The 24,581-nt window shown below is 45.3% G+C and overlaps 2 protein-coding genes across 5 annotated transcripts; one reads left to right on the top strand and one right to left on the bottom strand.

Moving 5' to 3' along the window:
* The first annotated feature begins 1,426 nt into the window (after positions 1-1,426).
* nt5e (5'-nucleotidase, ecto (CD73)) lies at positions 1,427-12,695 on the top strand. Of its 3 annotated transcripts, XR_011079714.1 has the most exons (10): positions 1,427-1,808; positions 2,546-2,768; positions 3,090-3,278; positions 5,434-5,631; positions 6,397-6,551; positions 7,885-7,993; positions 8,508-8,657; positions 9,852-10,052; positions 10,165-11,991; positions 12,075-12,695. XR_011079714.1 is itself a non-coding variant. In XM_068598695.1 (9 exons), the coding sequence occupies exons 1-9, from the start codon at positions 1,437-1,439 to the stop codon at positions 10,320-10,322; spliced, it is 1,755 nt and encodes a 584-aa protein (XP_068454796.1). In that variant the 5' UTR covers positions 1,427-1,436; the 3' UTR covers positions 10,323-12,695. The 3 variants fall into 3 exon arrangements, 2 of the variants coding, with proteins under 2 accessions (XP_068454796.1, XP_068454797.1); XM_068598695.1 differs by having other exon boundaries at positions 10,165-12,695; XM_068598696.1 differs by lacking the exon at positions 8,508-8,657 and having other exon boundaries at positions 10,165-12,695.
* On the bottom strand, positions 11,352-23,098 carry LOC137801309 (sorting nexin-14-like). 2 transcript variants are annotated; one of them, XM_068598694.1, is made up of 29 exons: positions 22,849-23,098; positions 21,868-21,999; positions 21,214-21,334; positions 20,558-20,631; positions 20,402-20,480; positions 20,200-20,243; positions 20,032-20,119; positions 19,824-19,908; positions 19,430-19,586; positions 19,246-19,321; positions 19,119-19,163; positions 18,962-19,042; positions 17,885-17,999; positions 17,576-17,731; positions 17,357-17,481; positions 16,900-16,958; positions 16,182-16,314; positions 15,911-16,097; positions 15,474-15,557; positions 15,256-15,356; positions 14,911-15,010; positions 14,731-14,771; positions 14,381-14,500; positions 13,777-13,900; positions 12,384-12,548; positions 11,989-12,084; positions 11,793-11,884; positions 11,646-11,702; positions 11,352-11,496 (listed from the first exon to the last, which is right to left on the bottom strand). In XM_068598694.1, the coding sequence occupies exons 2-29, from the start codon at positions 21,993-21,995 to the stop codon at positions 11,482-11,484; spliced, it is 2,748 nt and encodes a 915-aa protein (XP_068454795.1). In that variant the 5' UTR covers positions 21,996-21,999; positions 22,849-23,098; the 3' UTR covers positions 11,352-11,481. The 2 variants fall into 2 exon arrangements, with proteins under 2 accessions (XP_068454795.1, XP_068454794.1); XM_068598693.1 differs by having other exon boundaries at positions 14,911-15,022; positions 22,849-23,096.
* Between the last annotated feature and the right edge of the window lie 1,483 nt (positions 23,099-24,581).

Here is a 24,581-nt window from a genome sequence, read left to right as displayed (position 1 = left end):
TACTTGTCAGCCGTGTGTTTGAGGAACTGGGATCATCCTGATGCTCTGAGCTTCCTGTGGAGTTCTTGCTCTTTGGTATGAATCAGTTGACTTTACATGTTTGTGTGAAATGTTTCCTCAGTTCATAAACATGTTGACAACATGGTTTGAACCGGATGGTTCATAAACATGTTGACAACATGGTTTGAACCGGATGGTTCAGGGTTTGCTGCCCTGGAGGTTCAGTTTTGACTGTTTCATCTGACGCCACAACGTCCTCATGGTGTTTTCAGTTAAAGTCACATTACAGGTTTGCACAGAAGTGTGAACAGCAGGTTTTTTCTAACATCGTTCTTCTCCCTGACTGATGATCTCCTGTTCAACATAACAGACCAACACAAGTAAAGAGGAGCCGCTTCTGATGTGAACGTCTATCAAACACTCCCAGAATGCATTGTGTTCCTAAAGAAGGTTCCTGTATGCTTCAGTGAAGACGAGTTTCACTTCCAAAAAGAATCAAACATCTCTTGATTTGATGTTGAAAGTTTTATTGTCAAATGTTCCTTCAACCTCTTGACTGGCTCTGTTTCATGTTAATAATAATAATAATAATCTTGTATTACCTTCTCAGATGTTAAGAATCTAAACGATGGTTTGCTGTCGTGCTGAAAGTTCAAACCTTCAGTTACATGATCCACAGAGAGCGTTATGTTCAGACTGGACAGAAACAGATCTACTCTATCTATAGATATAGATATATATATATATATATAGATATAGATATATATATATATATATATATATATATATATATATATATATATATATATAGATATAGATATATAGAGATAGATAAGAGAAAGTAGGGCGGACAGGTCAACTTTATTCCCAATTTGGCGTTTTCTTTTGGTCCCACAACATTACATAATGTGTATTACTAGTTTATTACACTAAAATATGCAGTATAAGTATTTTAGTAAAAGAACAGACGACGTGAGAACCTGAGAAGTAGAAATGAAAACTTCTCCTTTCAGCTCGAGAACAAAAGCGGAAATGTTTATTTTTTTAGTGATGGACTCGTTTCTAAAAGAAGATTTCCTCCTGAAGAGAAACCAGCAGCTGCTCCACCTTTACTGTGTGCGTGTGTGCGTGTGTGTGTGTGTGTGTGTGTGTGTGTGTGTGTGTGTGTGTGTGTGTGTGTGTGTGTGTGTGTGAAGTATTTAAATAAACACTTGAGGAAAACTTTCACCCTGCGTGTTTACTTCTAGTTAAACGTTAGAGGAAGACACGAGAGACAGACAGAGAGCGTCGCGGAACGGCCCCTCTTCCTCCTGCTGCTCCTCCTCCTCTTCCTCCCGCTGCTCCTCCTGCTCCTCCTCCTCCTGCTCCTCCTCCTCCTCCTCTCCGTGGTGTCTTTAGCTCCTGGAGGAGCAGCGCGTCGGTTCCTCGGTGGTGAGATGGACGCGTCGGGGCGCCGCGCCGTGCCGCTGCTCTCGCCGCTGCTGCCGCCGCTGCTGCCGCTGCTGCTGCTGCTGCTGCTGGGCTCCCGCGTGTCGCCCTCGGCGGCCTGGGAGCTGGTGCTGCTGCACACCAACGACGTGCACGCCCGGGTGGAGGAGACCAGCCAGCTCTCGGGGAAGTGCGGCGGCGGCGGCGCGTGTTTCGCCGGCGTGGCCCGCAGAGCCACCGCGGTGCGGCGGGCCCGCGCCGCCGGCGGCAACGTGCTGCTGCTGGACGCGGGGGACCAGTTCCAGGGCTCCGTGTGGTTCAACTACTACAAGGGCGCCGAGGCCGCGCACTTCATGAACGCGCTGCGCTACGACGCCATGGTGAGGCGCGCACGCGCACGGAGAGCTTCATGCCTACTGAGCATCCATAACTAGCATAACTACTATTATAACTAGTTCTATAACTACTAGCATAACTATTACTGTGTGATCAGATCTTTAGAGTACAAAGTTTCTGCTAATCTGAGTTTATGCACAAATGATTGTCAGAAAGATTACTGTCTAAGATGAATATCTATCTATCTATCTATCTATCTATATATATATATCTATATATATATATATATATATATATATATATATATATATATATATATAAATAGATATATATAAATATATATATATATTTATATATATATCTATATATATATCTATATATATATCTATATGTATATTTATATATATATATATTTATATATATATATATATTTATATATATATATATTTATATATATATATTTATATATATATATATTTATATATATATATATTTATATATATATATATTTATATATATATATATATATATATTTATATATATATATATATATATATATATATATATATATATATATATATATATATATATATATATATATATTATAAGGAGGTTCATCTGTTCAAACCCGTTGACCTGCAGGAGATTCTCTCTCTCTCTCTCTCTCTCTCTCTCTCTCTCTCTCTCTCTCTCTCTCTCTCTCTCTCTCTGCTCAACTGGAACTCATCTTCTGTGTTATTTTACTGAACACGCAAAACCTTTGTTGTTGTTGTTTTTTCAGGTTTTTGGAAACCATGAGTTTGACAACGGCGTGGACGGCCTCATGAAGCCGTTCATGGAGCAGATCCGGTGTCCGGTCCTCAGCGCCAACATCAGAGCGGACCAGACTCTGGCCTCCACGTTCGGCAGCTCCTTCCTGCCGTACAAGATCCTCACGGTCGGCGGGGAGAAGGTGGGCGTGGTCGGGTACACGTCACGGGAAACCCCACACCTGTCCCAACCCGGTAGGTCTCACCTAAAGGTCTGAAGACCTGAAGTTCTAAAGGCCTGAAGGTCTTAAGGTTTGAAGACCTGAAGGTGTAAAGGTCTGAAGACCTGAAGGTTTGATGGTCTGAAGACCTGAAGGTGTAAAGGTCTGAAGACCTGAAGGTTTGAAGACCTGAAGGTTTGAAGACCTGAAGGTTTGAAGGTCTGAAGACCTGAAGGTCTGAAGACCTGAAGACCTGAAGGTTTGAAGGTCTGAAGATCTAAAGGTCTGAAAGTCTGAAGGCTTAGAGACCTGAAGGTCCGTCCCACCTGTCCCTCTCACCTGTCTCCCCCCCCAGGCCCTCACCTGCTCTTCCTGGACGAGGTGGAGTCAGTGCAGCTGCAGGTGGACAAGCTGCAGACGCTGGGCGTCCACAAGGTGGTGGCTCTGGGCCACTCGGGCTTCACGGTGGACCGGCTCATCGCCGAGCGCGTCCGCGGGGTGGACGTGGTCATCGGCGGACACAGCAACACCTTCCTGTACACAGGTATGCTGCATTCAGGCGCACGCGGGAGAAACCGCCTCTCCCACTCTAACAAGCTGCTCATTTATTATTATTATTATTATAATTATTCTCACATAGAAGATGCCAGCCTGCTATTTCAAGAACGTTCCTCTGTAGCCAGGTTGCAACCTGTGTTGCAACACAGGTTGCAACACAGGTTGCTTGCGGCGAAAGCAGATGTGCACGTCTCTGCTCATCGGCTCAGGCTTCCAGAGTCTTCAGAGTCCTGAAGAGCTTCTGCTTCTGTCCGTCTTTTTATCACTTTTTCATGTTTACATCCAGATTTCACTCCTTGTTTGCTCATGGAGATGTGGTTAAAGGTCCTGGAGATGTGGTTAAAGGTCCTGGAGATGTGGTTAAAGGTCATGGAGATGTGGTTAAAGGTCCTGGAGATGTGGTTAAAGGTCCTGGAGATGTGGTTAAAGGTCCTGGAGATGTGGTTAAAGGTCCTGGAGATGTGGTTAAAGGTCCTGGAGATGTGGTTAAAGGTCCTGGAGATGTGGTTAAAGGTCATGGAGATGTGGTTAAAGGTCCTGGAGATGTGGTTAAAGGTCCTGGAGATGTGGTTAAAGTTCATGGAGATGTGGTTAAAGTTCATGGAGATGTGGTTAAAGGTCCTGGAGATGTGGTTAAAGGTCCTGGAGATGTGGTTAAAGGTCCTGGAGATGTGGTTAAAGGTCCTGGAGATGTGGTTAAAGGTCCTGGAGATGTGGTTAAAGGTCCTGGAGATGTGGTTAAAGGTCCTGGAGATGTGGTTAAAGTTCATGGAGATGTGGTTAAAGTTCATGGAGATGTGGTTAAAGGTCCTGGAGATGTGGTTTAAAGGTCCTGGAGATGTGGTTTAAAGTTCATGGAGATGTGGTTAAAGGTCCTGGAGATGTGGTTAAAGGTCCTGGAGATGTGGTTAAAGGTCCTGGAGATGTGGTTAAAGGTCCTGGAGATGTGGTTTAAAGGTCCTGGAGATGTGGTTTAAAGGTCCTGGAGATGTGGTTTAAAGGTCCTGGAGATGTGGTTTAAAGGTCCTGGAGATGTGGTTAAAGGTCCTGGAGATGTGGTTTAAAGGTCATGGAGATGTGGTTAAAGGTCATGGAGATGTGGTTAAAGGTCATGGAGATGTGGTTAAAGGTTCTGTAGATGTGGTTTAAAGGTCATGGAGATGTGGTTTAAAGGTCCTGGAGATGTGGTTAAAGGTCCTGGAGATGTGGTTTAAAGGTCATGGAGATGTGGTTAAAGGTCATGGAGATGTGGTTAAAGGTCATGGAGATGTGGTTAAAGGTTCTGTAGATGTGGTTTAAAGGTCATGGAGATGTGGTTTAAAGGTCACGATGTGTTTGAACCCTGGACTGTGGATAAAACCTCAGCGCCTAAGAGGAGTGAAGTTGGAGCTCATGACTCTGGTCTGTTTAGACTCGTCAGGAAGCAGGAATGTGAGGCTGCTGCAGCGTTCAGGGAAACGGGTCATTAGAGCTCACAGCGATGCGTTCAAGGCCTCCTGTGAAGTGCAGATCCGTGCCGTTGAAGTCCGTTTAAAACCTACAGAAAGAAAATAAAGAGACGCGACCTTTTCTGCTCCGGTTCTCTGGCGCAGAACCGATGACGTCGTCCTCCACTGTTTCACCTTCCCGTGCTGAGGGAGAGAGACGTCTTTAGAGCTTTAAAGCAGAGACGTGAATCTTTTGTTGCTTCCAGAAACTTGCATATGAATTCTTGGTCTCTCGTTCTGATGAAATGCAGACTTCATGTCTTGTGGTTTGGATTCAGAACACGAGCTCACGACCATAAACACATCAAAACGTTGCTGTGCAGTGACTCACCGGGTCCAATGTGTTCCATGTGTTCAATGTGTTCCATGTGTTCAATGTGTTCAATGTGTTCAATGTTCAATGTGTTCAATGAGTCCAATGTGTTCAATGTGTGACCTCAGGGGAGATTTCAAAGAAGTCTTAAGAGGAGAGGAGCTGTTGATGGTGCGTTCAATGTCTTGAGAGAGGAGCTGTTGATGGTGTGTTCAATGTCTTGAGAGAGGAGCTGTTGATGGTGTGTTCAATGTCTTGAGAGAGGAGCTGTTGATGGTGTGTTCAATGTCTTGAGAGAGGAGCTGTTGATGGTGCGTTTAATGCCCCCCCCCTCCCTTCAGGACCCCCTCCCTCCTCTGAGGTCCCAGCAGGTCCGTACCCCTTCATGGTGACGTCGGCAGACGGGCGTCAGGTCCCGGTGGTGCAGGCCTACGCCTTTGGGAAGTACCTGGGTTACCTGAAGGTGACCTTTGACGAGGCGGGGAACGTCCTGAAGGCCTCGGGGAACCCGATACTGCTGGACAGCAGCGTCCCGCAGGGTGAGAGGCCGATGCCTTCACTTACTGTTGTACATGTGAACACTGATACCTTCACTTACTGTTGTACATGTGAACACTGATGCCTTCACTTACTGTTGTACATGTGAACACCGATGCCTTCACTTACTGTTGTACATGTGAACACTGATGCCTTCACTTACTGTTGTACATGTGAACACTGATGCCTTCACTTACTGTTGTACATGTGAACACTGATGCCTTCACTTACTGTTGTACATGTGAACACTGATACCTTCACTTACTGTTGTACATGTGAACACTGATACCTTCACTTACTGTTGTACATGTGAACACTGATACCTTCACTTACTGTTGTACATGTGAACACTGATGCCTTCACTTACTGTTGTACATGTGAACACCGATGCCTTCACTTACTGTTGTACATGTGAACACCGATGCCTTCACTTACTGTTGTACATGTGAACACTGATGCCTTCACTTACTGTTGTACATGTGAACACTGATACCTTCACTTACTGTTGTACATGTGAACACTGATGCCTTCACTTACTGTTGTACATGTGAACACTGATGCCTTCACTTACTGTTGTACATGTGAACACTGATACCTTCACTTACTGTTGTACATGTGAACACTGATGCCTTCACTTACTGTTGTACATGTGAACACTGATACCTTCACTAACTGTAGTAAATGTGAACACTGATACCTTCACTTACTGTTGTACATGTGAACACCGATGCCTTCACTAACTGTAGTACATGTGAACGCTCGTGCAGATCCAGAGGTTCTGGCCGACGTGGAGGAGTGGAAGAAGAACCTGGCCAACTACTCGGCCCAGGTGATAGGGAACACTCTGGTGTTCCTGAATGGTTCCACCGAGGAGTGCCGGTTCCGTGAATGCAACCTGGGGAACCTGATCTGTGACGCCATGGTGAGCGTCCGAACATCTGGCTTCCATTGTTCTAGATGTGACTTCCATTGTTCTAGATGTGACTTCCATTGTTCTAGACGTCTTCCATTGTTCTAGATGTGACTTCCATGGTTCTAGATGTGACTTCCATGGTTCTAGATGTGACTTCCATTGTTCTAGATGTCTTCCATGGTTCTAGATGTGACTTCCATTGTTCTAGATGTGACTTCCATTGTTCTAGATGTGACTTCCATTGTTCTAGATGTGACTTCCATTGTTCTAGATGTGACTTCCATTGTTCTAGATGTGACTTCCATTGTTCTAGATGTGACTTCCATGGTTCTAGATGTGACTTCCATTGTTCTAGATGTCTTCCATGGTTCTAGATGTGACTTCCATGGTTCTAGATGTGACTTCCATTGTTCTAGATGTGACTTCCATTGTTCTAGATGTGGCTTCCATTGTTCTAGATGTGACTTCCATTGTTCTAGATGTGGCTTCCATTGTTCTAGATGTGACTTCCATTGTTCTAGATGTGACTTCCATTGTTCTAGATGTGACTTCCATTGTTCTAGATGTGACTTCTTCTCTGATTCTCACACTTCTGAACACAAAATACCAGAACTAACTTGTGTGTTTTTGCTAAACTAAAACTTTTCTACCTCCTCGTCTGCAGGGCCGATCTAATTCGTTTAAAGTGCTAAAGTAGCGTAACCCTTGTGAGAAGATACGTGTCGGTTTACAGTAAAAAACTCAAAGTGACTTCCTGTAAACGTGGAGACTTCTCATTGGTCCTCAGACTCGGAGACGGTCAGGTACATACCAGGTGTGTTATGATGCACAGTTCAGGTTAAAGCAGGTCATTCTTCTATTTATGAACCGAAAAAACATATTTTTGGGACTGAACATGCTTCCTAACATGTCATTGCGTGTTTTTATTGTGATTATTATTGCATATTTAGATGCTTTATGTCTTAATCTTTGTAAAGAGCTGCAGCGTTGCTCTGTGGCTTGATGGGAAGGCAAAGAACAATGAGATTAAAATAACTCTGGAAGCGGTCGAGGAGTCCTTTGAGGAATCTCACTCCGACTTTTGATCATATTTATGCAGAAAAGTTCAAACATAATTACTTTGTATGTCTTAAAGGCACAGAGTTGTGTATTCGTTAGAGATGAAGGACACGAGGTCACATGACCGCGTTCACATCGTGGTCATGTGAGCTGAAGCTAAGCTAAAGCTAAGCGAGATCAGACCCGTACTCGCGGTGACGCTCTGGCACGAGAACCTCATGGACGATTCCTAACCTCGGGAATGGAACCAGTAACCCGCCGCGCGGCTCTGCTTCTGCTGCAGGTGGACAACAGCGCGCGGCGCTCCGACGGCCTGCAGTGGAACCACGTCGGCGCCTCCATCTTCAACGGCGGCGGCGTGCGCACCTCCATCGACGAGCGCACCAGAAACGGTGCGTCGCCTCCCGAAGAAGTCAAAATGTAAACTGAGTATGTATTTAATCGGCTGTGTCGGGGAGCGGCACCGGATAATTTCGAGAGAAGGAAGCGACCGGCTTCACCGTCTCGCTCCAGAGACTCGAGGACACGTTCTAGAACGGGTTCTTTGAGCTCGGCTGTTCCAGATCTCCCAGATGTTCTGGGGTTGGGTCTCTACTTCCTGTCTCTGGAGTCCAGACCGAACACAACGATGTTCTTATGACGCACATTAGACTCCTTTGACTCTCGGGGCGAGTCCTCTGAGCCCACGACATCAGGATCTGCAACAAGATTTTAAAGTACATATCTATCTCACAACGATCACAATAACACAAAGCGTTGTGATGTCAGGAAGGACTTCCTCCCTTCTCAATTGTTTGTCCCGTTAAATCCCGTCTGGGCGTCTCCAAAGAGAGTCGCTCCATGCGGCGGTGCCGATGCGGCGCCTGAAGAACTTCCTGAATAACGGCGTCCGCGTTGCGTCCGCAGGCTCCATCACCATGGAGGACCTGATCGCCGTGCTGCCCTTCGGGGGAACCTTCGACCTGGTGCAGCTGAAGGGCTCCACGCTGCTCAAGGCCTTCGAGCACTCGGTGAGGCGGTACGGCCAGAGCACCGGGGAGTTCCTGCAAGTGTCCGGTACTGACCCGACGGCTGGTTCTGCTCTTTCTGGGTCTCGACCCATAGTTTCAATACAGCATGGCGCTCATTTAGAGTCCATAAGGCAGGGGGCGCTTTAGGGGCGGGGCTACAAGATAATTGACAGGTTTCTGGCTGTATAGAAGTCTATGCTTCATGTATTAAAGCTGCATTCTCTCTCCTGACCACCAGGGGGCGACTCCTCTGGTTGTATAGAAGTCTATGCTTCATGTGTTAAAGCTGCATTCTCTCTCCTGACCACCAGGGGGCGACTCCTCTGGTTGTATAGAAGTCTATGCTTCATGTGTTAAAGCTGCATTCTCTCTCCTGACCACCAGGGGGCGACTCCTCTGGTTGTATAGAAGCTCTATATATAGAGCCTTCAGGAGCTCTGCTTGGAGTGTTTCATGCTTCATGTCTCATGCGTCATGTCTCATGCGTCATGTCTCATGTCTCATGCTTCATGTCTCATGCTTCATGTCTCATGTCTCATGCTTCATGTCTCATGTCTCATGCTTCATGTCTCATGCTTCATGTCTCATGCTTCATGTCTCATGCTTCATGCTTCATGTCTCATGCTTCATGTCTCATGCTTCATGCTTCATGTCTCATGCTTCATGTCTCATGCTTCATGTCTCATGCTTCATGTCTCATGCTTCATGCTTCATGTCTCATGCTTCATGTCTCATGCTTCATGTCTCATGCTTCATGCTTCATGTCTCATGCTTCATGTCTCATGCTTCATGTCTCATGTCTCATGCTTCATGCTTCATGTCTCATGCTTCATGTTTCATGTCTCATGCTTCATGTCTCATGTCTCATGTCTCATGCTTCATGTCTCATGCTTCATGTCTCATGTCTCATGCTTCATGTCTCATGCTTCATGCTTCATGTCTCATGCTTCATGTCTCATGTCTCATGTCTCATGCTTCATGCTTCATGTCTCATGCTTCATGTCTCATGTCTCATGCTTCATGTTTCATGTCTCATGCTTCATGTCTCATGTCTCATGTCTCATGTCTCATGCTTCATGTCTCATGCTTCATGTCTCATGTCTCATGTCTCATGCTTCATGTCTCATGTCTCATGTCTCATGCTTCATGTCTCATGTCTCATGTCTCATGCTTCATGTCTCATGCTTCATGCTTCATGTCTCATGCTTCATGTTTCATGCCGTCCTTCTCGTCCCGTCAGGGTTCCAGGTGGCGTTCGATCTCTCCAGGCCGCCGGGCCGCCGGGTGAAGAGCCTCGCGACGCTCTGCACGCGCTGTCGGGTTCCTCGCTATGAAGCCGTCCAGCAGGAGGCGCTCTACAAGGTGGTGATGCCGTCCTACATGCTGACGGGCGGGGACGGCTTCTCCATGATCGCAGAGGAGGTGCTCAAACACGACAGCGGTGAGGCGTCCCACCCTTTCAGGGGTTCCTGAACTCATCACACAAACAAAAAACAGCATTTCTTTGAACTCCTTCCTTCCTTCCTTCCTTCCTTCCTTCCTTCCTTCCTCAGGGGATTTGGACATTTCAGTCGTGTCCAACTACATCGCGCAGAAGAAGAACGTCTATCCCGCCGTTGAAGGACGCATCAGGATCTCCAACGCGGCCTCTGCACTGGTTCCACTGGTTCCTCTGGTTCCTCTGCTGTGGGCCGTGTGTTGGAGCCTGTGAGGACTTCACCGACAGGACGCTAACGCCTCCAAGCTCACAGATAGGATTTCATTTTTACTTTGAAATCAGCTATTAATACATTAATAAAAAAGGTGAACGAGCTGAAGCGTTCACACGAACAGGAAGCTCTTTCAGCTTTGACTCAAGTAAAAATGAAGTCGTTCAAAAACAAAAATTGCCTCATTTTGGGAATTTCGCTCGACGCTCCAACTTTTTATGCTTTCACTCCAATTTGAAGTTATTGCCGGTTTAATGGCGGTAAAGCACCAACTGTATGGTTGTTAAAGACGTGACCGCCGGTACGAACGAAGCAACCAGACATCCAAGTTGTGTGTCGCAGTATTTTTGTAACGTTAACCCATCAAATGTTTCCCAACCTGTTTTTTATTGGAAAGCTAGTTGACTTGATATCACGTTAGCTAACGTGATATCAAGTCAACTAGCGTGATATTACGTTAGCTCTGATTAGCTTGGAGTCTGGGTCGATCCACGCTAAGTCCATCTGACTAGCTTGATATCACGTTAGCTAACGGTTTTGTGTATTGGCATTAAAGTTGTGTTGGGTTACATTTCAGACTTGTTTGGATCAATACGTAATGTGGTGAAACGCGTCGTAACCCTTTACGTCTATGTGGCATTATGTTGAGTGTTGACAGAGCATCCGTAGCATTAGCTTAGCATTGATCGACCCAGACTCCATTTAGAAAACGAGCGTTTTAAAGTTTGTTTGTCGTCTTTAATTAATTTAGACTTTTTAACAAATCTGCATCATTGTTATTTCAGCTTCATTTTTTAAAATCTGTTTATTGTAATTAATCACAACTGAATCAGTGTTTTGCAGCAAAAATAACATGAATTCAGAATTTTAATGTTATTTCTGCACCATTTCTTCTGTTTGTTGCAAATAAATCAGGAGAAAATTTGTTTATTTAAGACGTCATGAGATCTGTGCCTCATAAACAAAAAGTATGAAAATGTAATCAGGATAAATCCAGACGCGTCGTGAAAGAAAAGACAACCGACGCCAACTCACATCAATAAATATAAACGTTTTTATTAATGCTTTTATGTACATTGGAATGTAAAGATGACCCCAGAGGTTGGTTTGGGTATTGCACTTAGTAATAATTCATAGACAAAGACCCGGATGTGGCTTCCTTTACTCCTTCACGCCCTGCAGAGGAAACAAATTATATGTAAACACAGCAAACATAGTTTTTATGTTATTTAACTGCATGAAACATGAATTACAATGAGTTACATGTCTGTTATTAACAAACACTTTCAGAGTTCGTGATGTTATTTCTGTGTGAACTCGTTCACCTTGCTGAGTTCAGGGAAAAGCTCCTGCACGGCGATGTCCAGCAGCACGTACGTCATCTGAGGAAACGAGGAGATAAGAGTCAGGAGACCTTCAGCAAAGTGTCCAGACTTGTCGATGAGCGTCTCTGTTATTGTGTCCACCCTCACCTGCTTGTTGAGGACGGGCTGCTGGAAGCCGTCAAACAGAAGCCGCACGCCGTCGTACTTCGCCTCCTGACCGATGCACTTCATCACCACGTCTGGAACAGAAAACACACGCTTCATGTTGAAATGTTGAGTCAGTGAGTCTGTCTCCATATCTACAGACATCTATATATTTAAATCGTGCAGCGTCGGTGAGAACCTGGTAAGTAGTTCATCATCTCGTCAAACGTCCTCTTGGCTCGGCTCTGTTTGTCCTCAGAGGTTCTCTCATCGCTGCTCTCACAGAACATGGAGTCTGCAGAGGAACGACAACACAACCATGAACACTCTTCTGAAGGTCAAAGACGGGGAGAAGATCGTAGGATTTTAAGTGTCGCTAGTGAAGGAACAGAGTCCACACATCCTGCCACGCATTCAAGTTTACTGGAAATTACAGTTTCTTAATTGATGAACTGAGACCCAAACGAGTGATGAGAGGAAGCCGCTCTACAAACACGAGACTGACGAAGGAATCTCACTTTTTAAACTTCATGAACAACGTGTCTGAACAGCTGAACGTGTGTTGGTTTTCTGAAACACATGAAACAAGCGCACCTCTGAGCTGAGTCACCAGGGACACCAGGTGGTGCTCCTGCAGCAGCAGCTCCATCTTGCTCCTCATGAACTGGTCCATGAACGCCTCAAACGAGTTCTTCAGCAGGATGCGGGCCGCACACAGACAGTGATGCAGCCAGTCGGATGTCTGGAACACCGTCCGGCCTGCGAGGCAAAGAAGAGTCACGACACAGAGACTGAAGACCTGAAGAGTCACGACACAGACACTAAAGAGTCAGAACACCTGAAGAGTCACGACACCTGAAGAGTCACGACACAGACACTAAAGAGTCACGACACCTGAAGAGTCACGACACCGAGACACTAAAGAGTCACGACACCGAAGAGTCACGACACCGAGACACTGAAGAGTCACGACACCGAGACACTGAAGAGTCACGACACCGAGACTGAAGAGTCACGACACCGAGACACTGAAGAGTCACGACACCTGAAGAGTCACGACACAGACACTAAAGAGTCACGACACCTGAAGAGTCACGACACCGAGACTGAAGAGTCAGAACACATGAAGAGTCACGACACAGAGACTGAAGAGTCACGACACCGAGAGTCACGACACAGACACTAAAGAGTCACGACACCTGAAGAGTCACGACACAGACACTAAAGAGTCACGACACCTGAAGAGTCACGACACCGAGACACTAAAGAGTCACGACACCTGAAGAGTCACGACACCGAGACACTAAAGAGTCACGACACCTGAAGAGTCACGACACCGAGACACTGAAGAGTCACGACACCGAGACACTGAAGAGTCACGACACCGAGACACTGAAGAGTCACGACACCGAGACACTGAAGAGTCACGACACCGAGACACTGAAGAGTCACGACACCGAGACACTGAAGAGTCACGACACCGAGACACTGAAGAGTCACGACACCGAGACACTGAAGAGTCACGACACCGAGAGACTGAAGAGTCACGACACCGAGAGACTGAAGAGTCACGACAGACACTAAAGAGTCACGACACAGACACTAAAGAGTCACGACACCTGAAGAGTCACGACACAGACACTAAAGAGTCACGACACCTGAAGAGTCACGACACCGAGACTGAAGAGTCACGACACCGAGAGTCACGACAGACACTAAAGAGTCACTACACAGAGACTGAAGAGTCACGACAGACACTAAAGAGTCACGACACCTGAAGAGTCACGACACCTGAAGAGTCACGACACAGACACTAAAGAGTCACGACACCTGAAGAGTCACGACACAGACACTAAAGAGTCACGACACCTGAAGAGTCACGACACAGACACTAAAGAGTCAGAACACCTGAAGAGTCACGACACAGAGACTGAAGAGTTCTCTCCATCCGTATATTCATCTCTTCCGCTCCGTGAGCTTCACTTACCGACGTACATCATGGAGTCATACATGCCGTCTACAGACACCATCTCCAAGAAGAAGTTGTCGTTGTTCTTCTTCTCTGCGCTCTCTGACAGGTCGGCGTTGTTCTTGAACAAGTTGTTGAAGAGCTGCAGGCGAATATTAATATTACTTTTATTAAAATGAGTCAGATTCCTCGTATGTTCTTTGTATGGATGACGATGCTACGTTTTGAAAGTAGCCGGTAAGAAGCGTGTGATGGTTCACTTCAAATGACTTTAAAGCGTCTTCATGGCGCCAACAACACCAGCTTCCAGCCGGACGCACAACCTCGTTAACACGAGTCCCAGGGAGGGAAGCGCTGCTTCATCAGCTGCCAGGAGTCTTCCTCCCTGGAGAGGAAATCCTCCCCAACCGTTTAACAGGAAAGCTCCACTTAAAGTGTTTTGATGAAGCTCATGAGTTTCCTGTTGTTGTTCTGTAAACGTCCTGCGTTGTGTTTGTTTGTGTTTGCACTTTCTTGTTGTTCTGTAAACGTCCTGCGTTGTGTTTGTTTGTGTTTGCACTTTCTTGTTGTTCTGTAAACGTCCCGCGTTGTGTTTGTACTTTCTTATTGTGTGTGTTTGTACCTTCTTGTTGTTCTCGGCGGTCGGGCTGAGGACCGTCAGCTCCGGCCGGCTGGGTTTGGGTTTGGGCGACTCGCAGGAGTTGAAGAAGGACTGGATGAACGGGTCCAGGTTCTGTCCTTTCTGGAAACAGTTTCACAGCGTTTCGTATCGTCAGCGTAAACAACAACAACAAAGTGCTCGTCCCTGAACACCTGAACCTGTGTAATGATGTAAAGCAGCAGCGGCTCTCAGAGGTCAGCTGCAAACCCAGAGGCCGACATCCTGCTCCTGCACATCCCATAATGCACCACACATCCTGCTCCTGCACATCCCATAATGCACCACACGTCCTTCTCTGACCTCCAGCTCACCTCCTTCATCAGCTTCCCCGGAACAGACTTGAATATCTTTCCTGAAAAAAAAAACACAGTAAATAAGAAAAGTTACACGCTAATAAAAATAAAATGTATTTAGTATAAAGTGTTCATAACCAGCTGATTTAACAAGAGGACCAGTATAAACCAGTATAGACCAGTATAAAGCGTTCATACCCAGGTTGACGTCCGGCAGCATCCGGTCCAGGAACTGGGACTCCATGCTGTGAGGAGACAGGAAGTCTGCCAACAGCTGACTGTTGCTGAGCTCTGGATGCTGCAGGAGCCTCTGCGCGCACACACACACACGTCTTATATAGTGCTAGACTAAGACCTAAAGCATCTCTAATGTTGAGATGTTCTGTGATGACGAGAACGTCTGCAGTCCATTAGTTTCATTGTAAAGTTCTTTGTTCCCTGTGTGGCTCTGCTGCCCCCTACAGGCCAGACGAGGGAAAGCGTGACTCTGCGTCTTCCTGTCGGCGGAGAAGACGGCGTGAGATGAAACAGAAGCTTCCTCACCTGCAGATACTCCTCAAACTCTTCTCTCTTGGACGCCAGGAAATCTGAATTCTTTGGTCCGATGATTCTTTTGGACGGAAGCTGAGCGTCTGCAAACGCTCCTGCAGAATGAACACATGAACATGACATAGAATACATGAACATGACACACACACACACACACACACACACACACACACACACACACACACACACACACACACACAGGTCAAAGTTACCGTGGAACTCGGTGAGTTTGGACTCCAGTACGTAGAACTCCAGGTATCGTCTGTAGACGGACCAGCGCTCTGCGTCATGGCCGACTGCGGAGCAGACGCTTGCGTCATTACATCACACTCACTACGTCACACTCACTACGTCACATGTAAAGATAAAGAACATGCATGTGTAACAGTATCCTTGGCCCCGCCCCCTTGCTCACATCAAAGTGATAAAGAACATGAATATGCAACAGTTTCCTTGGCCCCGCCCCCTCACTCACCAACGTGATATAGAACATGAATATGCAACAGTTTCCTTGGCCCCGCCCCCTCACTCACCAACGTGATATAGAACATGAATATGTAACAGTTTCCTTGGCCCCGCCCCCTCGCTCAACAACGTGATATAGAACATGAATATGTAACAGTTTCCTTGGCCCCGCCCCCTCGCTCACCGTCCTTGCGGTCCTTGCGCTCCACGTCGATGCAGAACACGGGGACCTTCTCCCGCTTGACGTCGTCGTCGTAGATGTCGATGTACGGGATGACCACGCTCCAGGCCGACAGGTTCCTCAGGGAGCCGGGAGCGCCGGCCGGCTCGGCGGGGGCGTCGTCCTCCAGCACCACGGTGGCCTCCTCCACCTGCAGCATACATATATATTTAATATAAATAAGAGCACGACCGACAGCAGGCAGTTCACACTGCATCGGTAACGAGCCGCTCACCAGATCCTCGTCCAGGTCGCTCATGGCGCCCGGCGGCAGCACGGCGCCCTCCATGGTCGTGCTCTTGAACACGCCTTTGATTCTGCTGCCGATGCGGCTGATGCCGAACGACTCGCCCCGCTTGGACAAGTTCCTGAGGAGAGAGAGGGAACTGAATGAAGGGTTCACACACTTTGACACAAATGTCCAGGCCCTGTAACCCCATTTCCAGGACCTGGAGCCACATTTCCAGGACCTGGAACCACATTTCCAGGACTTTTACTCAAATGTTCATGAGCAAACATTGTGTGAAATGTGTGTGTAGACAGTAAAAAGTGATAAAATGTAGTATTTAAACTAACAATGAGGATTCAAAGCATACAGTAAACCTTAAATGACTCAAATGAATGAGAGACAATAGTTTGATTAAAAGAATAAACATTTATATAGATGTCTGTATGTATGCTGCTGATATTTTGAGCCTCTTTCTTTTAAAAGCAGATTCATTATTTATAACTCAATGAACGTCATGAACACATGAATGTAACACATTTTTAAGGACTTTTAAACCATTTTAAAACTTTATGACTTTCCCAAGGTTTTCCATGAGCGTACGTCTTTATTCATTACTATCATCATCACAATAAAAATCTAATTCTGTACTTAGATTTGTACCATAAAGAACTTTTTCATCAGGTTGTTGCCTGAATAACGAATCAGAAGCAGAAGAACAGCTCACCTGTTGATGCGTGAGTTCCTGGTGGGCGACTCTGCTCCCCTCAGCAGGTGTCTGAAGTACTGCAGAGGACACACAAAGGACTCACTACAGCTCATGGAGGACTCGTGTCGTCCTCTCAACCACATGTATTCACCACAAAGATCTTTGGAGGAAGAATTATTCAGTGAAGAAGCTCTCACAGTTGGACCCCGCTGCAGTGAAAGTACCCCTTTAGTCCAGAGGGGGCGCCACAATCCACACAACGTGAAAGTTGCTCGTAGTAATTCAAGTAGAAAAAAGTCAAAGTGTGCTTTTAAGCTAAAATATTAAACGCATCATGTATTACACTACGTGTGCTTTGTTATTACAACTAGCTGTCCACTGGAATAAAGTTAAAGCACAAAATGTTAATACTGAACTACATCAAGCAAATACAAATAGACCCTGAGTGTGAGGCGAGCGGGTCTGCAGGCGGTACCTCGTCGCTGTGGCAGAACATCGGGGTGAAGACTCTCTCCAGCAGAGACAGGACGTGCTCGTAGGCCTCGAACAGGCAGTGCATCTGCTGCAGCTTCACCACGCCGCCGTACGGACCCTCTGCAACTGAGGGGGAGGAGCTTCAACTACCCTGCCAGGTATACACTACTCCTATCTCACAGAGGCGTGACGACAGACACAGGCACGGCGGTTATCTCACTGTTCCGGATCTCCTCCACGATGAACTGGTCGAAGTTGATCTTGTCGATGCTCTCGTCCAGGCAGTACGTCTCGTAGATGTGCAGCACTTCCCCGTGAAGCCGCTGCAGCTCCGCGTCGCTCAGGTCCGGACACAGGATCTTATCGTTGAACTCCTCTGGAAGGAAACAGTAGCATGCATATACATATGTAGAGATCTATATTTATGTCACGGGGTGGAAGCAGCTGCTTCCACACGCCTGTCACTCTGCGCCGCGTTCACTGGCAGCTTAGACCAAGATGGCCGCTAGGCGTTTGAGAGGCTTCTCACCCACAGTGAGGCAGAACTGCAGCACGTGGACGGCTCCTTCCTGCTTCAGGAAGTTCATGAAGCGAAAGAGGAGATCCTGCTGCTCCCGGATCTGCTTCAGGTCCAACTTCAGCACCTGAAGGAGGGACACAACACTACCTCTTTAGTCCACTGGGGGCACTAGAACCAACACTACCTCTTTAGTCCACAGGGGGCACTAGAACCAACACTACCTCTTTAGTCCACAGGGGGCACTAGAACCAACACTACCTCTTTAGTCCACAGGGGGCACTAGAACCAACACTACCTCTTTAGTCCACAGGGGGCACACTAGAACCAACACTACCTCTTTAGTCCACAGGGGGCACTAGAACCAACACTACCTCTTTAGTCCACAGGGGGCACTAGAACCAACACTACCTCTTTAGTCCACAGGGGGCACACTAGAACCAACACTACCTCTTTAGTCCACAGGGGGCACTAGAACCAACACTACCTCTTTAGTCCACAGGGGGCACTAGAACCAACTCTACCTCTTTAGTCCACAGGAGGCACTAGAACCAACACTACCTCTTTAGTCCACAGGGGGCACTAGAACCAACACTACCTCTTTAGTCCACAGGGGGCACTAGAACCAACACTACCTCTTTAGTCCACAGGGGGCACTAGAACCAACACTACCTCTTTAGTCCACAGGGGGCACTAGAACCAACACTACCTCTTTAGTCCACAGGGGGCACTAGAACCAACACTACCTCTTTAGTCCACAGGGGGCACTAGAACCATCACTACCTCTTTAGTCCACAGGGGGCACTAGAACCAACACTACCTCTTTAGTCCACAGGGGGCACTAGAACCATCACTACCTCTTTAGTCCACAGGGGGCACTAGAACCATCACTACCTCTTTAGTCCACAGGGGGCACTAGAACCAACACTACCTCTTCTGCTGTATTATTAATTTATTGTGTAAAATGTAGTGAATATGGAGTATAAAGTGGCATAAAATACAAATACAAAAGGAAAGTACCTCACACAAATATAGATGGATGGAATATTAATGAAATGATGTCATATTAATGAGTGAACCGGGTCTCACCGAGGACTTCTTGTTGCTGACGTCTGCATACTTCTGTAAGAACGGCACCAGAGCAGACGGAGGGTCGCTGGCGGCTTCTGGCTGCAGACACACAAGAGCGTTAAGGCGAGCGGCACAGCGGGAAGGTCACGAGGTCACGAGGTCACTCGTAACTCACCGGAGTGTCGTCAACAAAGATCAGCACCATGAGGTTCACAGAGTCCTGGAAACAAAGAGACACAACCCGTCAGGTCTGTTGTGTTACTGCATCAAAACACCGGGTGCAAACTTCCTGTTCTACTCACGGGGTCGGCCATGAAGTCCATCGTCGGCAGCATGACGGAGCCGGCCATCACCTCCCGCAGCAGCAGAGCCAGAGACCTGAGAGGATGCATCATATCAGCTTCGTCATCGTGTGTGTGTGTGTGTGTGTGTGTGTGTGTGTGTGTGTGTGTGTGTGTGTGTGTGTGTGTGTGTGTGTGTGTGTACCTGCAGTCGGTGGCTTTGGGCGGCATGACGTAGGGGAACAGCATCTCCGTGAGCTTCCTGAGGTACAGCAGCTCGTCTCTGCGGCTGCGCAGAGCGATGTGGAGGTCAGAGCCGTACTCGTCCAGAGCGGCCTGCTGCAGGCCCTCCACGCCCTGCACTACACACACACACACACACACACACACACACACACACACACACACACACCAATATTTACATCTCCATTCATAATTTCACATTTAAACCCTTTCAAACTCGCCACTTTTCCAAATGCGCAGTCAGCGAGTTGTGCAGAGGGTGGAACAGTGTGTAACGATGTACCAGTGTGTATCCGTGTGTAACGATGTATCCGTGTGTATCCGTGTGTAACCATGTATCCGTGTGTATCCGGTACCTTTTTTTCGAGCTTTTGCGATAATCTCAATGTGCTTCATCGCAGCTTTCATGACTTTGTCTGCAAACACAGCAGGAACGTCGACCTGAGAGCAGAAGAGGGAAAGCGTTACGGCACACAGTGTGACGTCGACGAGGTCCAGAGGACGCTCAAGACGACAGAGGGAGGATGACGCAGAACCACAGTGGACCGGAGAACACACACGGACCTTCTGAGCCCGGCGGACGAGCACCGACGCGAAGAAGCGGAAGGTCATCCTCACCTCGTCCACACACGCCTCGTCATCCGTGATGTCCCTGAGCGCCAGAGGAGGACGGTCAGAGCCGCTGCTGCATGTCTACACGTCTGTACCATGTTCTCTACAATGTTCTCCTACCTGTACCACGGGTACACAAAGTTCTCCAGAACCAACTCGAACACCTGCAGATCACATGGGAACTGAAATATTTACATTCACAAAGAGTTTGAAACACAATGTCACAGACACCAAAGAAAGTGTGACGGTGGAAGAAGAAAGAAGATGAGTTAAAAAAGGTAGAAGCCGTGTTTCATCATGAAGATCAGTTTCAGTGAAGCACCTCGGCTACTGACGCGTCCACCTGGGAGTGAACCTTCAGGTCCAACCACGGCTGGTAGTTCTCCAGGAGCAGCGTGGGCCTGCACAACAACACAGGTCTCATTAGCATCCTTAGTGTGTGTGTGTGTGTGTGTGTGTCTCCTCAGACTTGACGTACCGGTGACGGTTGCACTTCACCTTCCCGCACACGGCACAGCTGTGACCGAGAGGAAACAACTCCTGCTCCCGCCGCTGAGGAGGGAAACCAGTAGAACACGTGACCAGTAGAACATGTGACCAGTAGAATACGTGACCAGTAGAACACGTGACCAGTAGAACATGTGACCAGTACGGTATGGATGTTTCACTGATCTCTGATCATTTGACTTTGTAAACAACCAATCAGTGTTTAAACCAACAGGAAAAGAGCTAGTAATGTTAGCAGCACCGCTAACAGAGAACCTACAGGAGGAGAGCTAGTAACGTTAGCAGCACCGCTAACAGAGAACCTACAGGAGGAGAGCTAGTAACGTTAGCAGCACCGCTAACAGAGAACCTACAGGAGGAGAGCTAGTAACGTTAGCAGCACCGCTAACAGAGAACCTACAGGAGGAGAGCTAGTAACGTTAGCAGCACCGCTAACAGAGAACCAACAGGAGGAGAGCTAGTAACGTTAGCAGCACCGCTAACAGAGAACCCACAACAGGAGGAGTCAGATGGAGCGTTGGTGGTGAACTAGCATGAATCCAGATGTTTTCACATGAGTATTAAATGGATGAATGATGAGCTTTACCGTCCCAACAGCTCTGAACAGTAATCACACGTCACACTCACTTTGCTCCTCGGCTTGGCGGCGTACAGGACGTTGGGCAGGAGGGACTCGGGCCCGAGGGAGCAGTAGAACGTGGCGACGCCGGCCAGGAACGACCAGAACAACATCAGGATGTGCAGGAACCTGCAGGGAGACGAGCGGGTCCTGAACCTTTTACCCTTCAGATGTCTCCAACACTCAGAAACGTCTCAAACGATAGAACATTGAAATAAAGATAGATCACCACATCCAAACGTCTGTAGACGACATATAGTTTCATCTCACTGTCATCAATGAGAGGTCAATATACTGCCGAGGTCTTTGTAATTGATAATAATAATAATAATAATAATAATAATAATAATAATAATACATAAATAAATAAATAAATACAACTACCAATATAATAATGGTTAAATTATAAAAAATACGAGCATAAACCCGAATATCAAAAATATTTACAGTGATGTAACAGGCTAATCTCATGTTTTAATACATGATTGTATTTAATATTTAATATATGTGTTTTTAAATGCAATTTCTTTCTAATTTTTCAAGGTCTCATAAAAGCAATATGAATGTTTTCTTCTGAAACCTGACTGAACTCAGGTAGACACACAGGTGAGTACCCAGCAGTCCCGGCGTCACAAGACTCTCCCAGCATGCACTCTGTTCACCTGTTGAGCAGCAGAGTCAGCGACAGCATCGCCAGCAGCACGAAGCAGAAGACCGGGTACTGACGGCCGGCTTCCCTCAGCGCGTCCAGCCTCAGGCCTCGCTTCACCGAGGAGAGGAACCCTGCCATCCTGCTGCAGGGACACAATATATATATATATATATATATATATATATATATATATATATATATATATATATATATATATATATATATATATATATATATAAACACGTTAATATTAAACACATTACACCACCAGGCTGTCAGAAACTGAACTCGCTCCCCACCAGTTTTTTTTATAGTTTTCTAATTAATGTTGTTTATATTATTATATTTATATATATTTTTAACTTATAACTGGACAGAAGAGAAACACAATTTCAAATTTTATGTATGTTTGCACTTTGACTATTAACTTTAATATAAAACCTGCAATCCTCCTTCAGGGGCTTGTTGGTGGTGAACACGTTAATATAAACACGTTAATATAAACACGTTAATATAAACACGTTGGTGGAGAGATTAACTAACTAGTTGAACACATTAATAGGAAACCTTTTAAAATGAGTTGAACACATTAATATTTAGGTTACACGAACTGTTAGCTAACATATTTAGTTATATGCACGTTAAACGGTGTATTCACTCGCTAACACTTTAATACTCAGGTTAAACTGTGTATTCACTTAACTGTTAGCTAACACATTTATACTCAGGTTAAACTGTGTATTCACTTAACTGTTAGCTAACACATTTATACTCAGGTTAAACTGTGTATTCACTTAACTGTTAGCTAACACATTTATACTCAGGTTAAACTGTGTATTTACTTAACTGTTAGCTAACACTTTAATATTCAGGTTAAACTGTGTATTGACTTAACTGTTAGCTAACACATTTATACTCAGGTTAAACTGTGTATTCACTTAACTGTTAGCTAACACATTTATACTCAGGTTAAACTGTGTATTCACTTAACTGTTAGCTAACACGTTTAGTTATATTCCGGTTGAACTGCATATTCAGTTAACTGTTAGCTAACACCTTTATATTCAGGTTAAACTGTGTATTGACTTAGTTAACGCTTCAATATTCAGGTTAAACTGTGTATTGACTTAGTTAACGCTTCAATATTCAGGTTAAACTTTGTATTGACTTAGTTAACGCTTCAATATTCAGGTTAAACTATGTATTAAAAGTTGTTGACGTAAACATGTTAGCTTAGTTACGTCGACGGTTAACGTTCACGTAACTTAGTTGAGTTTACTTACGTCAACGGTTGACGTAATGTTCGCATACTTACAGCGCTCGCAGCTCTTCGTATAAACCAGTGTTCTGATGGGCAGACTGGTCCTCAGGTCACAGCTTCTACTTCATGTTGTTTCAGTTGGTTTAGCGGTTCGAGTCCCGACCGACAGGCCGACAGCAACGTTTCCTAATCCCGAGGTTGCCAGGTCCGTTAGACGCGCACGCAAATTAAACTAAACGTAATCCACTCCAGGACAAATTACTGCTGGCCATTCACACAAAAGATCATATCGATCATTGTTAAATAAATATATAGAAAGAGTTTATACATTGAGCCAAAACAATGACACTGCATAAAATTAAGATATTAAAGTGGTAAAACAAAGTTATTTGCATACCTTTTTAATTTATTTAACCATCTCACGTGTATTATGTTTTTTCTGCTTTGCTGCTATGTTTTAAAACAGTATGAATGACATCGTATATTGTTTCTGTCGTACATGTATTTAGTTTGTAAAAAAAAGTGTAACTTTATACTTTACAATCTTACATTTGCCTCGAGATTTAAACACTACAAAAGTGTATTTTAGAACGGACTTGGCAACCCTGAATCCAAACAACGCTACTTCCGTTGAGGCGCGTCACGTGACCAGAAATATAAATATATCGTTATCCAGTGACTAATTAACAATTTAAATACAATAATATGCATTAATAAATCAATACTATTTTTCTAGATTTTTTTTAAATATAAATGTTTTCTACAATATATATATATATATTATACACATATATATAATTTATGTATATCAAATACATGTTTTTTTAAGACTGATTTTTCTTTTATTGGCTGATTTCATGTGATTTCTTCATGAAAAAAACAATTCTTGAAATCAAAGATAGATTACAAACAACTGCTCCAACGTAAATAAAGAATTTGAAAAAAAGACAAATATATGTTGATATGGAGCTTCACAAAAGAGTTTATTATATTTATATATAAAATATATATTAATAGTTATGAGAAAATCAAACAACCCCAGATCAAAGTCAATAACTTTATTAGAAAAATAGGTTTACCTCACTGTACAGTATAAAACAATTCATTTGCAAGAATGCAAACACACTTGTTAGCAAAACAAATTATATATATATATTTATATATACACATTTAATATATATATATAATTCTTGACCCTTAAAATTGGTGATCCAAAAGAGTCATTATGGAAAAAAAAAAAAAAAAAAAAAAGAGTAGAAATCCGTCTCTTTTCCACAAAGCGGTAAAAAATAGCTTTGAAGGAGAAATCCATTTCAAACAAAAAGAGTTCCTACGACCGAGAGGAAGTCAAAGGATTTCATTTTGTCTTTGTGGCTCCAGAAAGAACGTCGGACTGGTCAGAATTCATATTGGCTCGTTTATAATTAATATTCAGGGGATTTGAACTGATTTTTTATCTGCTA

The sequence above is a fragment of the Clinocottus analis genome, unplaced genomic scaffold (assembly GCF_023055335.1).
Source record: "Clinocottus analis isolate CAN_PGR_092001 unplaced genomic scaffold, fCliAna1.0.p SCAF_40, whole genome shotgun sequence".
In the NCBI taxonomy this organism is placed as follows: Eukaryota; Metazoa; Chordata; class Actinopteri; order Perciformes; family Cottidae; genus Clinocottus; species Clinocottus analis.
This window is presented reverse-complemented; position numbering and strand designations above follow the sequence as displayed.